Source organism: Trichosurus vulpecula, chromosome 1 (assembly GCF_011100635.1).
Source record: "Trichosurus vulpecula isolate mTriVul1 chromosome 1, mTriVul1.pri, whole genome shotgun sequence".
NCBI classification, from domain to species: Eukaryota; Metazoa; Chordata; class Mammalia; order Diprotodontia; family Phalangeridae; genus Trichosurus; species Trichosurus vulpecula.
The window spans coordinates 149,163,468-149,182,813 of NC_050573.1; the positions used below are offsets into that span (position 1 = coordinate 149,163,468).

The 19,346-nt window shown below is 38.5% G+C and overlaps 1 protein-coding gene across 1 annotated transcript in view; it reads right to left on the reverse strand.

The window, feature by feature from the left end:
• The window catches only part of ERICH5 (glutamate rich 5), a 29,869-nt gene extending 13,297 nt beyond the window's left edge, over nucleotides 1-16,572 (reverse strand). The window contains exon 1 of the mRNA XM_036742039.1: nucleotides 16,229-16,572. Coding sequence (XP_036597934.1) covers nucleotides 16,229-16,319 — 91 coding nt within the window. The 5' untranslated portion in view covers nucleotides 16,320-16,572. The remainder of the gene's footprint in view (nucleotides 1-16,228) is intronic.
• Nucleotides 16,573-19,346: the final 2,774 nt, after the last annotated feature.

Genomic DNA, 19,346 nt, shown 5'->3' on the forward strand with positions numbered 1-19,346 from the left:
TGGTGAGTAATGGATTTAGAAGATATTCAAACCAAAACCTATGCAATGTTAATGAAACACAGGGCTAATTATCCCAAGGCAGGTATAGAAACATTTCCTCTCCAATAAGAGGAAGAAGATTGCAAGATGTTCTCAGAGCACAGAGTAAAGAGATTAAAAATTTATAGAAATACTTTTGGAACAAACACACCTCACATCATAAAGCAAAACCAAGTATGGGCCACTGGATCGTCAAAATAAATAGCTAAGATCCAAGAGTGGAATCCAAAGGCACTCTATAGGCAACATTCATGTGAACTCTACCAAAAACATGTCAACCAAAAAGTGTCAAATAAATGGTTGAGTCACTAGATTTGTTTATAGAAAGAGAGGTTATGATAATGATTCAGGATAAGGTCATTGCAACTAGGAAAATTAACTTTAAGAGGTCTACACTTATTAATTAATACAAATTATCCAGTAAAATGTTGGAAACTGTGCAACATGTCATTGAAGGTTGCAGAAATTTAGCAGATATCAGATACCTAGGAAGGCATGATCTCTTATCTGGAATTATGCACCAGAAGCACTCCTTTCCTTACAAACTAACAGATAATACATCTCAGTACTGAAAATTAAAACATCAAAATATTCTGAAAATTCAACAAACAAACTGTACTGAAACTAGAAGGAAAGAACTATCTTTTTATTAATCACATCTGCAGCACTTGGCACAGGGTCTGGTACATATTAGGTGCTTACTAAATGTTTATTGGGATGAATCGAATGTATCATTCAGATGCTTTCTGCCACTATCTCTTCTTTTACCCTTCTCTGATACAAAGAGATGGCCCTTTTTCTTGCCAAAGCAAACCCATTTACTTGCACAAAAGATCCTACTCAACCTCATCACCTCCAGCAGATTGCTCTCTCCATCATCCCCTCTCTCACTTGTCTCCGTTTCCCTACTGCCTACAAACATGCCTATGTCTCCCCATCCTCAAAAAACCTTCACTTGTTCCTCTTATCTCCACTATCATCCCACATCTGTTCTTTGTGGCCAAACTCCTTGAAAAGGCCACATTCAAATGGTTCCTCCACTTCCACTTCTCTCAGTCTCTTCTTAACTATAATGTGTCTTCTTATCTCATCATTCAACCAAAACTGTTCTTTCCTAGGTTGCCAATGATCTCTTGATTGCCAAATCCAACGGCCTTTTCTCAGTCCTTATCCTTTTTGACGTCTCTATACCCTTTGACACTGTTGATCAGCCTGTTCTCCTTGGTACTCTCTTCTATCTAGGTTTTCACTCCCCTTACTCAATAAACTCCAGTGGCTCCCTTTCACCTCTAGGATCAAATACAAAATGCTCTGTTTGGTATTCAGGTCCTTTCATAATCTAAACTTCCTCTACCTTTCCAGTCTTCTACAACCTTACTCTCCTCCATGTACTCTTTGATCCAGTAACACTGGCCTCCTTGCTATTCCTTACACGAGATACTCCATCTTATACCTCTGGGCATTTTCTCTGGCTGTCCCCCCATCTCTATCTCATGGTTTCTCTGTCTTCCTTTCAAGTCCCAGCTAAAATCCTGCCTTCTATAGGAAGCCTTTCCTAACCCCTCTTAATTCTAGTGCCTTGCCTCTGTTCATTATTTCCTATTTCTTCTCTCTTTAGCCTGTTTGTGCATAGTTTTTTGCATGTTATCTCTCTCATTAGATTGTAAGCTCCTTGAGGGCAGGGATTGTCTTTGCTTTTCTTTGTATCCCCAGTGCTTTGCATATAGCAGGCATTCAATAAATGCTTATTGATGAACCAACTCATTCCTTCTTTAAAATCCAAACATGGCTCCTCATGCCAGCATTACAGTACCACTACTTTGTATACAACCTTTCTCTCAAGGATGTCTACTTGAAGGTTTAAAGTCAGCATAAATGGAAGAATTTCTACCATTATCCTGCTCCATGTTACAAAGGAAGGGTTGTCATATGAAATGTGTTTTTTAAGTTTTGTTTTCAATCCTTCTTGTTATGTAATGTTTACTAAGTACATTATTTCCAATCCAAAGCCAATTCTTAAAGAGTGGGGGAAGGGAGGAAGAGAAGGATTTTGTTTTATCTCCCACCATGCCACATTCCACCTAAATCGTACAGTATCTGTGGGTAGGAGGCTTGTCTAATCCATTCTGAACTCTTTATCCCTCTAGATTGCACAGTAAATCTATGCCACCATGCACACATTTGCTGTGACAGCTGAACTAACAAAAGTGGTGTTGTACACCCTGATGTGATAGACATACAAAGAAACAAAGCACTAGGCAACACCACTTAGGGATTAAAATGATAAACAAACACACCTGGGAACACATTAGGGTAAGAGAGCGTGGAAACATGGTTTATTGCCCAAAGTAAAAATAACAAACTTCTACCAAGCACAGGACTTGGGTCAATGTTTCCTAACCTGTGAGCCACTATACAATGTGTGTGTGTGTGTGTGTGTGTGTGTGTGTGTACATATTCCTAATAAAGTAGAAGACAGGGCATCAGCTGATAAAGAAGAGGAAGGATTAGAGGAATATGATTATAAAGTGACAAGAACGATTTTTTTTCCTAAACAAACATACCAGAACTTACACATCCCAGTGAGTGTCCACCACAAGAGTCACCTGAAGCCACACCCTTATTTCATCAATGTTGCCTCTGATCAAATCACTGTTGGCACTCCTCTTGTGAACTTCCTTCAAGGCCAGTTTTTAAGTTTGTAGGGTGATAGTAGATAAGAGTAGGGCCATGCAAGAAAACCAGTTTCATTGCTTTATAACTACTGTTGGCAAACTAGAGGCCTGAGTCCAGGAAGAAGTCAGGGTCAGAGGTTTAAAACTTGCTGGGAACCAAACAGAAAGTAGCAACATTGAACAAAAAGTTGTAGAAAAGAAAGAGTAGATTTTTGCTTATAAACCCTTTTCTTATCTCTGACCTGGGAACATTCTGTCACTTGGTGGGGCTGAACCATCCTGTGTAGTTCTCCCATACAATCTTTTCTTCCTTTAGGGCAAAAAGAGGTTTCTGGGGCAGGTTACTAGATCTTAGAGGTCTCTTTAGGTTGTTCTTTTGACCCATCAGAGGAGTTCAGGAATAGGACAGAAGGGAGACTAAAGGGACAGCTTTGAACATGGCCTTAAGGAACAGTTTGATCTTTATGCTGAGAAACAGGGACCCAGCCAGTAAGGCCACTCACATCTAAGTCATACCTTTCAGCAACCTGAGAGTGTTTCAGTATCTGTGTGCAAACTACAGTGACCCAGGAGTGACGGAGGAAAGTATTAACTCAGTAAACAAAAAGAAAATTAATCACCTCTTATTCCCTTATTCTTCATTTTTAAAAAAATGACATCACCCAGTTTGACTACCTACTTTATTGACCAGATTTGTCTCTAAGTGACTTTAGACTACTTCCCAAAATCAAAGCTCTGGTCTCTGGCTTCAAATAATGACTCTTCACCTTTGAGGATGATCAAAAGATGCATCATGTTCTGAAGACAATTCCAAAGGATCTTAGATGGAGAGGCCCTCACAGGACAATCCTCTCATTTAACAACTGAGAAAATCGAGTCCTAGGGATACTAAAGGTCAAATAGGTAGTATCAGGAACATAATCTGAATCCAAGTCCTCTGACCTCAAAGCCAGTGCTCTCCTATTGTACACCGAATTCCACAAGTATTTGAGCTTCAAATAAAATGAGCAGCTCCTTAAGGTGGGTACTTTGGAGGGAACAAAACTCATTTGGATGTACAAGTTCTGATGTAGATATGTGTATGTATAACATTTATACACAGATACATTCACGCAGAAGATACACACACACACACACACACACACACACACCCCAGATAATATTTGTAAAGTACCTAGCACAATGTCTGGCAAATAGTAGGTGCTTAATAAATGCTTGTTTATATATACACACATACATATATATACACATATATGTATGTATATGTATATATACACCCATTATCTATATTTATAAATATTTTTAAAAATTACATATTATACATATGTTTTAAAATTGATTACCTCACAGTCATACCTATACCCCTAAATCCCAAGATCTAAATTTTGATCCACTTAATGCTTATACTAGTACTGTGAATTGTAAATTTCTTTGTGGGGGGTAGAGGGAGAATAGCCTCAGGGGATCAAGTTCTAGGTTTTTGAACCTGAGGTTGTAAAACATTAACATGAAAGTCAAACTTAATATAGGAGCTAAAACTTTTGGCAACCTTACAGAATAACGATTTTTATTTGGTTACATGACAGTGTTAGAACAAGGATTCATTGTTCTATATTCCGCCTTCTCTGCCCATCAGTAAGAGACATCTGCTGACCCCTGTCTGTCCAACCTGACCTGGGCAGACTGGCTTCTTCTTCTTAAGCTGGCAACCTCTCTTTAATTCATTCTGGTCTTTTCATCCCAAGACACCCTTGCATATCTACTATTCCAGATATCCAAATTCATATTCTTTCATAGTCTACAGGTATAAGAGGGATAACAATGTGGTGCATTGTTTAGAGCATGAGGGCTGGAATTAGGAAGACCTGAGTTCCAGTCTGACCTCAGACATTTGCTGACTGTGTAACTCTGGGCAAGACACTTAACCTCTGTCTGACTCAGTTTCCTCAACTGCAAAATAGGGATCATAATAGCACCTATCTCCCAGGATTGTTGTGAAGATTGGTAAAGCACTTAGCACAGTATCTGGCAAATAGTAGGCACTTAATAATGCTTGCTTATTTTCTTCCTTCCCAACTGGTCAATAGCAAGAATAATTGCCATTAGTTTTCAGAGGAAGAAATTAAAGCTATCTATAGTCATAGAAAAAAATGCTCTAAATCACTATTGATTAGAGAAATGCAAATCAAAACAACTCTCAGGAAAAATTGGTGGGAAAATTGGAACACTATTGGATTGTTGGTGGAGTTGTGAACTGATGCAACCATTCTGGAGAGCAATTTGGAACTATGCCCAAAGGGCTATAAAAATGTGCATACCCTTTGACCCAACAATACCATTTCTAGGGCTATATCCTAAAGAGTTGATACAAGGAGGGAAAAGGACGCGTATATACAAAAATATTTATAGCAGCCCTTTTTGTGGTGGCAAAGAATTGGAAATCAAGGAGATGCCCATCAATTGGGGAATGGCTAAACAAATTGTGGAATGAATGTAATGGAATACTGTTGTGCTATAAGAAATGAGGAGCAGATAGACTTCATAAAAACCTGGAGAGTCTTATGTGATCTGATGATGAGTGAAGGGAGCAGAACCAGGAGAACATTGTACATAACCACAAACACATTGCTTCTGTGATGACTAACTTTGACAGGCTTGGCTCTTCTCAACAATGGAAGGTTCTAAGAAAGCTCCACAAGACTCATGGTGGAAAAGGCTATAAACAGCCAGAGAAAGAATTACGGAATCTGAATGCAGATTGAAGCAAATTTGCTTTCTTTTTATTTTATTTTATTTTATTTTTGGTTTTGTTACATCTTTCTCACAGTTCATTTCATTGGCTATAATTTTTCTTTACAATTTGATTATTGGAAAAGAAGTTTAATGTGAAGGTATATATAGAACCTATATCAGATTACATGCCATCTTGTTGGGGGGAGGAGGGAGGAGAAAATTTGGAACTCAAAAACTTGTGACAGTGAGTGTTGTAAACTAAAAAAATAAATTAATAAAAAAGAATAATTGCCATTTTGATAATTCTTTAAGATTTGAAAAGCAAAATTCGACACATATTTATTATATCCCCTACAGCATATAAGATACTTTATATCAATCAACAGATTGATAATCAAGAAATAAACATTTGTTAAGTACCTACTATGTGCTAGACATTGTGCTAAGGCTTTACAAATATTATTTCACTTTCTATTAATCTCATTTGATCCTCACAATGACCTGGTACTATACGCATTATGATCCTCATTTTACAGATGAGAAAATTACAAGAGTCAGAGAGACTGGGTTGTACAAAGACAGGGCATTTCAGGCTGGGATTTGAAACCAGAACTTGCTTGAATCCAAATCCAGTGCTATTCCCACTATCCCCTGCTGCTACAGTCCTCCAAAGTCTCATTTTTATCCTTCCATTCTTATAAAGTGCTTTGCAAACATTAAAGCCATATACTCAAGTTTATTATTATTATCATTATTATTACTAATTGTTCACCTTTTTCTGGAAGCAGTGGATATATAAGCATTTTTAGTGGCCCATTCTGTTTTACATATCATTTGGAGGTAGACCGTCCATAGAGAATGAGAATCAAGGGATAACAGTAGCCTAACGTTTAGAGGGTCATAGATCTTGAGATGGAAGGAACTTCAGAGGCCGCCTCTAAGCCAACATCTTAATTTTACAGATGAGAAAACGCCTCAGACACTTACTAGCTGTGTAACCCTGGGCAAGTCACTTAAGTTGTGTCTGCCTCAGTTTCCTCATTTGTAAAGTGGGAATAATAATAGCACCTATCTCCCAGAGTTGTTAGAAGGATAAAATGAGGTATCTATAAAGCGCTATGCAAACTTTAAGATGCCATATAAATGCTAGCTGTCACTATCATTATTAGAAAAATTAAACTCCAGAGAGTTTCAGTGCTTTGCCCAAGGTTACAAAGCTGGTAAAAATCAGGGGTGAGGATTTGAACCCAGATCCTGACTTTAAAGCCAGTGTTGTTTTCACTGTACCATGCATGCTACCCAGAAATAGGTGGCCAAAAGGTGATATATCCCAAGGAAGGAGAACTGAATCATACTCTTCACTGAAATACAATAAATATGAGAAAATTCCAATATGGAGAGAAAATAAAAGTATTTGGGTTCTCTTTTAAAGCTCATTTTAAGGGAAACTTTCCTAGTGTATACTGGAACAAGCACTGGATTTGGAGTCAGAGGATATAGAGTAGAATGTTGGCCCTATTATTTATCATCCATGTTCATGATCAAGTCACTCTGGGCCTCAGTTTCCTCATCTGTTAAATCAGGGGGTTACACTAGATGACCCTCTGGAGTCCCTTCCAGCTCTCCATCCAGATCAGGAGTTCTTAACCTAGGAACCATGAACTTCTTTTTATTTTTAATCTTTTGACAACTCCATTTCAATATAAAGGGTTTCCTTTGCAATACTGTGCATTTTATTTCATGCATTTAAAACCACTCTTCCAAGAAGGGGGTCTATAGACTTTGCCAGACTTTCAAAAGGGTCCAGGACTGTTTCAATAATCTGCTAGCAGCCGCTGTGGGGGTGAAAAACCAACACAAACCCAACAACAAGAACACTGCAAGCTCAGTTTTTTTTGACCTGCTTTACTAAGGAAAGCAACATTAAGGGGTTAACAATCTTACTTTAATCCAACGTACAAATATCATTCACTCAGCTCAGGGGGAAGATCCAGCACCCTGAACTTCAGAGCAATACGAACAAATTACAAAAATACATTTATGAACAGACCAAATACAATTCATAGTTACCAAGGAATCATCAACATCTGAGTTCAGCCAGGAGCTCAACAACGGCTGGCCCAGAGTCGTGCGCCACCACCGCTGTGGCTCAGAGCTCCAAAAGAGAAAGCCAACTTCTGGGTTTATATGTCTTGTTTAGGGTCAAAGGTGAATCACACATGCAACTCACCCACGTGACCTAAAATCGTCACAAAAATGCGACTTAAACCCATGTGGTCTAAAAGCCTCTGATGTCACAAACATGTCACTCAAGCCCATGTAAACTAGGCTTTCTCCTGAGGCAAGGAGGTCATCAAGGACTCCTAATTTAATCAAGGAAATAAAGGCCAAACTCTTCAAGGGCACTTGGTTGAATCAGTGCTAAGAGCCCATCTTGATTCCCGATACAAAGACACACACAAAAAAGTTAGAGAACCCCTGATCTAGATCTTCTGGCCCTTTAAGCTTAGCTCAGTTTACTCTCTTACCTCCGCACTAAGAAAAAACATAGAATCATAGACTTAGAGCTGGGACGAACCTTAGAAGTCATCTAGGGCAAGCCCTTCGGGGAACTGAGGCCCAGGTTTAACAACCAAGGTCAGTAAGTGGCAGGGATGGGATTCCAATTCCAAATCCAAAACCAATGCATTCAGCAGCATCTTATCCATGATGTGGTAGAAAAGTGCTGCATTTGAAGTTAATTAGTATTACTCTACAATTAGGTTCAATCCATCAGAACTTACCATGACTGAGAAATATGGTACATAATAGAGCATTTGGGAGAACCTCAAAGGTTGTAAGAAATCCATTTAATGTCCATTTTTTGTTATTGGTGAGATTTATTATCAACAACAATGCCAGAAAGACAAATGTTAGTTTTATGTCAATATGAATAATAATTGCTCTCATTTACACAATGCTTTTTTACTCTAGGGAGTACTTTCCTCACAACAGAATCAGAATAAGTATTACTGTCACAATGTTTACTGGTTTCTTTGTTTTACTTCAACCCTTCCAAAAAACTTGTGATTATAATGGTATGGAACCTCTCCTCATAGATGCAGATTCAATTTCTTCTGTGCCTTAGTTGCTATGGCAAAAGCAAAATCATCACCTAATGGCCAACCTCTCGGGCTGGGATGAGCTTCTCAGCATTTAGCCAAGTCAGTCCTTGGACAAGAGCCATTTGGTCTATCATCCACAGGCTGTACGTGAAGGCTATCCAGCTTGGTAAATCCAGTCAGAGCTTCTGCTCCACTGCCCATTTTAAAGATGAGGAAATCAAAGCTCCAGAAAATAATTTACCAATGGTCCATTTTAAAGATGGGGAAACTGAATCTCTACAGGGACTAGATGACTTACTGTCTGATAATTATTGAGTGTCAGATCTAGGTTTTAATGCAGGTCTTATGATTTCAACTCCAGAGCTCTTTCTTTTGTACCACACTTCCTCTCCATGAAGAAGGGTAATTATTTACAGGAAAGGTGAAAGAGATCCTTGCAGGGTACACTGCTTCACAGGGTAGAGTACAGAGCTCTGGGTGATTCCAATAAAACGTAAGCTCACTGAGAATAGTTGCTCTATCACTTCTGTATTTGTATCCCCAGCACCTAGCAAAGTGCCTGGCACACAATACTTGCTTAATAAATGCCTGCTGATTGATGAGAGTCTGGGCACCAGGTTCTAATCCCAGTTCTGCTATTAACTAGCTGTGTGGCCATGAGCGGGCCCTTTGACCTCCCTAGACGTTAGTTTCTTCAACTTTAAAATTGAGGGGATTGAATTAGATGACCTTAGGGTCCCTTTAACTTTAAATTTGTGGTCTTATAACCAGATAATCCCTAACCTTTCCAGGCCATTCTATGATGCACTCTGAAACATAGCAAAAAAAAAAGTCATCGATAGCTGTTCAATGTAAGTAAAAGAGACCATGAAGATTGATAGTCATCTGAAGGGGAGGGGGTAGTAGTCTGGGAATGCTAAACTAAATGCTAAGGCTGAAACATAATGCAAAGAAAAGTCCTGCTTGTGGAAAAACTTTAAAGAAAGGACAGACCATTCTAGGACATATGCAATTAATGCCTCAGGGATTTTAGGGCACACAGTAGCATTTTAACCAAATTTAAGCTTCATATAAGTCATAGCTACAAGCAAAAATATCCTATACGTAAATGGTAAAAATCTATTAGAAAATCAGAGTCCTGGCTATAGTCCTATTGCAATGGTTGGAGAAAGAATAATTAAGTGAAGAATTGTCTTTCTGTGAAAATATTGAACAAGTATTGCATCTTGAAATTTGAAGCACAATTTACATACACTTAGGGAATTCAAGACCATTTGGCAATGATGCCAGAAGGCAAGAAAGACTGAAGGTTAAAATAAACATGGTATTCTTGTTGATTATCAAAATGTAAACATGAGCTAACTTAAACTTGCTAAAAAGTCCTTCCCTGTTTACAGACAGTTGTCCCAGTTCTTAAGCTGTGATATTTTCTTTTTTGTCTTTTCTTATTTAAATTCTGTACTGAACAAATTCTAGAGGAAAAAAGTTAATATTTTCATATACACAGAACAGAAAAATGGTGACTGCCTATGAATCCCCACACCTTTATTTTCATTACAGTCTCTTTTCTAAAAAAAGGCTTATAATAAATCCAAAAGCTCTCCTGCTTTTTTGTCATTCCTTCCTGTCTTTTCTGTTCATTTTCCTTTAATGAGTTGTGACATTTTGAAAAGAAGGAAAGGTCCCTTGGAGAGGCAAGAGTACTCCTAGCAGGATAAGATGGGATGAAGTATCATTTTGCATTGCTTAATGAATGCTTGTGGGGTTGGATTGGCTTTTTCTGAATGCTAACCTTTTCTATTCCAAATGCAATGTAAATTGCCTTTCGCTAAATTAAGATATGTGAAATCAATGGAAACTTTGCACAGTGCCTTGAATACAATAAATGCCTGTTGGATTGTATTGAATTATTTCAATAAATATTTATTAATGTAAAATTACCATACTAGGCCTGGAGATACAAAGGGAAAAAAATGACACATTCCCTGCACTCAAAGTGTTTACAATCCCATGATTTTTTTGGTATAGTAACTCTTTAATGTATCATGTATATATTAAGTACATAAAATATACATTTTTGTATTATAGTTATCTGGGTTGGTCTTATTCCCTTAATACGCTGTAAACTCTATGACGGCAAGGAATGTGTCTTATCTAAATTTTATATCTCCTCTCAGCATAGTGCTCTGCATACAGTGAGTGATTAATAAATTGCTGAATGGATAAATTAATGTATATGCACAAATAATTCTAATAATATATAGGAGACTCAGTCAATGGGGAAGGAAGGAGCACTTTCAGCTTGGTGGGAGGGGTGAAGAGTAGAGAGCCAGATAGGAAGAGAAGGGACTAGGCACGAGGAATGGCCTACATTTGGAACAGAGACAATGTTGTATGAAATCATGGAGTTCAATTTAACTGGAATTTTGAGTATGTGGTGAAGGGCATCAGTGTGAGTTTAAGCTATAAAGGTAGAATGAAGCTAGATTACAGAGGGTCCTGAATGCCGTCCTAAGAAATTTATATTTTATGCTGTAAGCAATGGGGAAACCACTAAAGATTTTTGAGCAGTGAGTGATGTGATCAGAATCACAGGGCATTGTCTACAAACCACAGATTCTTAACCTTTTTTTGTATCATGGGTCCCTTGGCAGTCTGGTGAAGCCTATGGATCCCTTTTCAGAATGTTTACAAATGAATAAAAGATATTAAGATTCCAAAGGAAACTATTTATATTGAAATACAATTATTGAAATTTTTTAAAAAAAAATTTGTGGACCCTCTGAAATATACCCATGCATCTGTTATTAAGAATTCCTTCTGTAAAATGACTTTACACTTGCAACTTGTATCTACAACAAGAAATTAAGTTGTGTGTATACCTATAAATATAAAAAAATTAAAGGCTCAGTCTGGATAATTTTTCATCCAATTAGAAAGTGTGCAATATCCTGTAGGGTTCCTACGGGGAGGAAACTGAATTTCCATGTCCCATTCTAACCCTCCCCTTGAACTGTTGCTAGTGGCTTCTATGGCTGATATGAAAAGAATATAGAGAAGTGACAGCATCTATAACCGGTTACATCCATTTAATAAAGTAAATGAAAGAAGGATAACATGTATAAAATAATCCTTCTCCTGAGGGAGGAGAGAAAAAGGGAGAAAAGCATGGTGGGCATTTCATTAACATACATTAACCTGCAGGTCTAAGCCACCCAAATCCCCACAAGGAAGGAGAGAAAATAAGGTTTACTATACCTCAAAATAAAGATTAGCACCTGTTCAATAAGAATTCTCAAGAATGAAAACTGAGTCAATTTCTATAATACAACATGAATTACCATTCAAAACGTTAGTCAAATTTATTCTTGTAAAATATTAATGACAATAACTAACTTACAAATTGAGGACACTCTCAATGAAAACGAGTCCAACCAACAAGCATTTGTAAAGTACCTAATATGTGCCCAAAACATGAGAAAAATGACAAAAGATACATGTAACACTTTATAGTTTGAAAAATCCTTTTATGTATGCCATCTCATTTGAGCCATGGAGCTACCCTGTGTGGCAGCCACTATAGGTACTGTTACTTCCATTTTACAGACTAGGAAACTGAGGCTCAGAGTGGTTAAGTGAATGTCCTAGGGTCACGTAGCTAGTCGGAGGAAGAATTTGAATCCAGATCTACCTGACTCCAAATCTAGCACTCTTTACATTGAACTATTCAAACTTTCGGTGCAGAACAAGGAGGGCCCAAAACTAAGGATTTGGTTCTGACTGCTGGCCCTTGAACATAACACTAAATCTCCTGCCTCTGTGCCTTTCCCCCTACCTAGAATGCTCTCCCTATTCATCCTGGCCTTTTAGTTTGCTTGGTTTCCTTTAAGACTCATCTCACATCCCACCTACTTAGTAAGAAATCCCCGTCACCCCATCTCCTAGTATCTTCCCTTCTGAGATTACCTTCCATGTATCTATCTGGTTTATATCTAGTTATTTACGTGTTGTTTCCCTCACTAGAATGCAATATTCCAGAGGGCAGGAACTGTCTCTACCTTTCTTTGTATCCCCAGTGCTCAGCATAGTGCCTAGCACATAGTAAGTGCTTAATAAATGCTTGTTAATTGACTGACTAATTACCTTTCTATGACCAGAAGGAGTGAATGGGTGACAATGAAGTCACGTTTTGAAGAATAGAGTTGAAGAAGTTCCCATCAAATGGTCTCAATCTCAGTAAAGTAGGAACTTAAGTCATCTATTATATGGGAAATACAAAAAATGGGATGAGACTGAGAACTTCAGGAAAGAGGGTGGTGAATGAGATACTGATGGAATAAGAGAAGGTATTAGAAGAACTACCAAGCAGAAGTGAGGGCTCAGGTATTCTTCACCTGTAAAATGGGGGAGGATGGGGAATGAATACAAATTTTTTTGTCTCATATCTCTGGGCCTAGTACAGTGCCTTGCACTTGGTAGGACTTAATATATTTATTGAAGTGAAGTCATCTGAAAACAATTCAATCTAGCATACATTTATTAAATGCCTTCTGTGTGAAGTTTCCAATGAGTTCACAGACTTCAGTTCAGCCAAAGGGATGATTACCTGCATTTGGGACAGAAGGGGTTGATTTTAACAAATTCAGTCCAGTCCAATAGTTGTACTGCTTGCTAGACTATAAGCCCAATGAAGGTGGGGACTATGTTGTATCTAATCTTTGTATCTTGTACCTTCCCCAGTATCTAAATGGTGTTCTGAAAGCACAAAATAAGTACTTATAAATACTTGTTGATTAATTGGGGGAAAACAGTTACTTAATGAATATTTATGGAATTTGAAGGATTTCTGTCATCCCAAGATAGAACTCTAAATGGAGTTTCCTGTAGAAATATGAGTAGTAGTGGGTAGATTCTAAAATACTCTCAGTACAATGCTTCAAATGCATTACATATTGATTTCTCCAAAGTATGTAACCTCCTCAGAGGACAGGCCTATTTCATTTGCTTTGTCTTTGCATCCCCAAAGTTTAGGTAAATCGAAATGTTTCTTGAACAGCATGTATGCCGTTGTTTCAGTGGTAAAATGTGTTCCAAATTCTAAACTACAGATATAAAAACTTTAGATTGTAACCTTTCAAAATCTAGGGGCAGCTTGTGTAATGTTTTGTTCTACAGCAAAGGGGTAGAGAGCTACATGAAATGGGATGGAGGAAAAAATTAAATATTATTAAACAGAGTTTCAGTATACCTTGTTTAAATTTTAATGCCTGTTTCCGTTGCTTAAATTATTTATCAAGCCTCCAAAGATCATTAAGTTGAAAAGTTGATGAATATACAGTAGTGTCAAATGTCTAAGTATTGCCTGCCTGGTGATCAAAAGCAAAATGCACACACCAAACACCTATTGGCTGATTTGATTCATGCATTAGGGAATTTATAAGTATTTTATATAAGCTAATCTGAAATCATCTACGTACTTAACTATATTTGTTTTCCCAAATTGTCTTATAGATTTCAGAACATATCTTCCAATGAGAATTATGTGAAAGCAGAATAGCAAAGTAAGCACATCCTAAATACCAAATTATGATTATACAATTTCACTGATAGGTATTGAGAAAAAGATACTAAGTGTATTTGAGTCAAAAAGTGTACCAACTACAGATAATTTTTGCCTTATTTATCCCAACAGTTACAGCTCCCAGAAGACAATAGTTCTGCCATTTATATTTTACAAATTACATGCAGCCTAATCTTTACTAGCACCTTATGGGTAGTTGGGTAGTGCAAAATTATTATCTCCATTTTATAGATGAGGAAACTGAGACTCCAAGAGTATTTGAACTTGAATATTTCAAGTTCAAGAAGCTAGACTCAGCAATGGCCGTAGGGTTGGTAAGAGACTGAGTAAGGACCCAAAGCCAGGATTCTTTTGCCTCCAAATCCAGGACTTTCCACTACATCAAACTTCATAGCAACTAAAGTCTTGAAACCATTTCTTGGATACATTTTTTGAAAAATTATCTCAAAATTTCATCATGTTTTATTATGTCTATTCTAGAAGCAAAACAAATAAACAAAGAACCTTGGGATATGGAGCTTTATACAAATTATGTTCATTCCCTTAAGTGGCAGTAGGGAAAACAATCTCCCACTAACACGCGTCTTCTAGCCTAAGCAAAGAAGTAAAGGACTAAATTATTAATAAATAATTATTAAACCAGTATTAGTGAGATATTTATGTTCCCTCTTCTGATAGCTCAAAAGGAAAGATTTGTCCACTTTTGCAGAAAGAAGCTGTACTACATAAAGATTTTAAACTAAATCTAGCTTTGGAGATGGTATTAGAGAAGATTGAAGGAATTCTGACTACAATTACCTTGTTCTCTCCACTGTACTTTACTAGGCATATCAGGAAACGCTTTAAAAATGAAAATATTGGCCAAGTGTATTTGCATTCTTTGAAAATATTGGTTGTCAAATTAATGACTTGCTTGCCATAACAGTGATGGAGTCAAGTTTTTATGAAAAAACTTTTCAAGTAAGATTCAGCTTGGAAACTAAAAAAGAGTTGAAAGGAAGAAAAAATTTTGCTGTAATAATGGGTAGCAAGTCTTTCCTTACAGAAAAATTTAGAGAGACCACAGGGCATTACTAATTATAAAAGTGAGTTTTTACCTTACTCTGATCTCCCAAATATTTTGGAATTAAAATATTCTTGGGGATTAACTTCTGCTTACAATTTAAGGTCTCAGAGGGTTGGTTGGGGGTGGGGCAGAAGTTAAGTGACTTGCGGAGGGCCACACCTCTAGTATGTGTCAGAGGTAGCGCTTGAAACCCTGTGGAGCTTCCTGGATTGAGACTAGACCCACTCTCTACCCGCAAACCTTGGCTGGCTCTTGGAAAAATGCATATGCTAAGTGGAATTTATGATATGACTCTCCCTTGCCACCCCTTTAAGGAAAAAAAGGGGGGAGGTTCTTAGCTAACCCTATTTCACAATTAAGACAAATTTCTGGGGCAGCTAGGTGGCACAGTGAGTAGAGCACTGGCCCTGGAGTCAGGAGGACCTGAGTTCAAATCTGGCCTCAAACACTTGACACTTGTACTAGCTGTGTGACCTTGGGCAAGTCACTTAACCCCAATTGCCCTGCCCAAAAAAAAAAAGAAAAAAAAAAGACAAATTTCCACTACTTGGCAATCATATGTGATTATTTTAAAATACAGTAAAAATGAATGAACATAAATTGCTTACAAAGAAACCCAGGGAAAGCTGGTCCAGAGGGCTACAAGGGGATGGAGAAAGGAGGAGGAAATAGAATAGGAAAGGAAAGACAGAAGGAAGGAAGAAAAGCACCGTTTTTCTCTGGTAGATGTCTCTCTTTCAAACAGGTCATCAGGTTTCAGGTAAAAAAAAATCTGTCAGGGGCCAAATCTTTTTCTATTTTTCCAGGTTCGGAAATAGATATCACCAACTCTTTTTAGCCAATCACCTGGACAGAGCAGGGATCACAAGTTGCTCTTTCATTAAGTTTCCCTTGGGACGCCCCCAGAGGACGGTCAGAAGTTATTACCGCCCAAGCTCCCTGGATCCGGGGTCCCGACAGGAGATGGAAGATGGAGACTCCCGGTAAGCTGGGGGAATGAGAGGAGAGGGACGGGGTCTTGACTGCTCACCGCTTTGCTTCAGTCCGTTGGTAACACCGGTCTTGGTCACTGGCCTGCTGCTCTCCTGGGACTGGGTCTGGGTGCTGCTGGAACACCCCATTGCTGTGACGACTGCGGTCAATGCCAGCTGCTGGGACTCGGGGGAAGGAGCAGAAGTCGCTCGGCAGATCCCACCTCCAGCCCTTCTCCTGGGCACGTGACCTACCCCCTACCAAGCTCCAGCTGGGACTGCAAGAGTCTTCTAGCCGATATCCAGCGCGGTGGCTCCGGGGATGCAGCCCTGGCCAGTAACGTAGAGACACCTGCTGAGAAGGCGCGCTCCTCTTTTACTGCAGGCTGTTCGGGCTGGGACTAGAGAGGCGGGGCGTTGTCATGTATCAATAGCATTGAGAGAGGCCACCGCAGATTTCTCCTCCACTCTCCATTGGCTGGATGAAGCGAACCGATAGGCAGGAGGGATGGACTGCATGGCAGGTACACACAGAAGGGACTGGCAGGCGGCAGGAGAGTGAAAGAGCTGAACCTGATGCTAGATTAGGCTGAGAAGGAAAGAGGGACGCAAAGGGAGAAAAAGCACACGCAGGGGAACGGGGTAGCAAGAGGGCGAAGGAAAAGGAGCAATTGGGAATGAAGGCTGGAAAAACAAAACGAAGTACGAGAAAGACGATAGAAGACAGCGGTGATGCCGTGTGGAAGGGGCTCAGCAAACAGACGACCTGGGTTCAAATCTCTCTCTGATGATCACTACCTGTGTGAGTGATCACATGCAAGTCCTTTAAACATTTCTGTACCTCATTTTCATTTGTGAAATGATGGAGTTGGACGAGAGACATCTAAGATCCTTTACAGCCTATGACGCTAATACCTCAAAAAACTCTTTATTTTCCTTTTGGAAAAGGGTTATTATTATTCAAGAGTATTAAATACGTACTATGTCCCAGGCATTGTACTAGGTGCTGGGAATACAAAGAAGGAACTGTTCCTTTGCGTAAAGTGTTCACATTCTTTATCAGGGTATATACCACACATACTGTAATCTATATACATACTTATGATATATGTAATATCCACATACAAAATAGATACAAGATAATTTTATTGGGGGGGGTACTAGCCAGCTGAGGGGGTACTAATGAGGAAACTGAGACCCAGAGAGAGCTATCACACATCTAGTAAGTAAAGGTGATCAAACCCAACCAGGACTCCAGACAGTCAAGTCCACTGGTCTTGGCAACAGGGATGCCTGAGAGGTAGGGGAAATAACAAGAAAGTGGGTAGCCAAAGTTGCCTGAAACACAATCTAGGTATCAGAGGAGAGATGGATGTTAGCAAATGGATAAAAAGAGTAAATGAACTTTGGAGACTTCAGAGATCATTGTGAAGGGTAAGGGTGGTACTGGAAGTAGAAGTGGAAAGGATCAATGCATAATTCAGACCTATTCATGACCATCTTTATGTAAGCAACATCCAGGTTCTGATTGCAAAGAAAGTCTTCATAGACACTGGTTTCAAGTATCTGTAATTTTCCAAACAAATCCAAAGCTAATGCAATTTGGCTGGTTTATTGCTCTAGAGTGAGGATGAAGACCGGGTGATTAGAAAAGTAAACAGGAGAGGAGAGTCTTTTCTGAGGTAGGAATATTTGTGCTTTCAAAATAAGCAGCTTGCATTTTAAATATATTATAAAAATGCCAGTTCATTACTGTTTGCATCCTAAAATCACTTCTAAAGTTAATTAAGGATTAATAAATTAAACTTGCTTTTACACTTTTCTTTTTCATTATGAATGAACTTAAAAAATGAACATTTCAATATATAAAAAAACAGAAAAGAGAAAACACGAAACTGTGGGTGTCTATTACATAGTTTTGTAAAAGGCATAGGTCCTGATTAGTGTGGAACAATGAATTCCATGAAGTGGTCACATGTATTCCAATTCTTACTATTTGAAGTTATAATTATACAAAATATGGTAACTAGTTCCAACTCAATGGAAATATGCATTGCAAATGCAAATAATGAGACCACAGGATTCATTATTTCCATTAATCAGAACCTAGTATATTAAACTCAATAGGACAACAACAAACTTCTCAGGTTATCTTTGTCCCCTTCTGAACTTCCTTCTGCTCTCATCTCTGTATTTTAAAAATGTTTCATTGATATTCTTTTCTTCTTCTTCTTCTTCTTCTTCTTCTTCTTCTTCTTCTTCTTCTTCTTCTTCTTCTTCTTCTCCTCCTCCTCCTCCTTCTTCCATCACTATCACTTCCCACCAATTCTCTTCCCAATCCCAAAACAGAAGCCCTCTTTTGCACAATGACTGTGTCATTTCCAGTGGTCCTGATCTATGTCTTGCCACTGGACTCAGATGACTGGAGAAGAAAGTGAAGCTGGTGACCTTGCACAGCCCTTCCTCACTTAAATCCAATTTATTTGCAAGTCATGGCATCATCTTGATAATGTCATGGTCCTCCTTGAGAACAAAAGACAAACAACAATGACTGTGTCTGTAAATGTACACTTCATTCTACACCTCTGGTCTACTATCTCTCTTTGCCAAGAGGTGGGAAGCATGATTCATCTTTGGTCTCCTGGAGTCGTGTTTGGCCACAACCAACACCAATGGCTGATCAACTACTACCCAATGGGTGGGCGAACCCAAGAAACTTGGAAGTAGCAATACCCTACGGACCAGCACTGCTTCTAGCCAAACCAGGAAAGCTATCATCTAGTGGAATAAACCTTGTATAGCTATCCCTTCCATATGGTGGGGGTTAGGGGCACAGCATCACCTTGATTTTGAAAATTTGCATAAAAATTTTTGGCCCTCCCTTCCTACCAGAAAAAAATTCTGATTTTTTTCTTTTTCCTTTATGGGGTATTTACAATACCTTATTGTAAAATTTGGGTTGATATTATATAACACTAAACATATATTTTATGCCTTTCTGAATTTCTAAACTTTTTCTGTATCATCTATCCACCTTCGCATGTTGTCTCTGGCTTCTGCAAAACTCCCCCCAAATTCCCATTTAATTTCTTATGCTGACCTGTGATATACTGAAACCACAATGGGGAAAGTCATGATGTGGAAGGGATAACTACAAAGAAAAGCAAAAAAACCTCA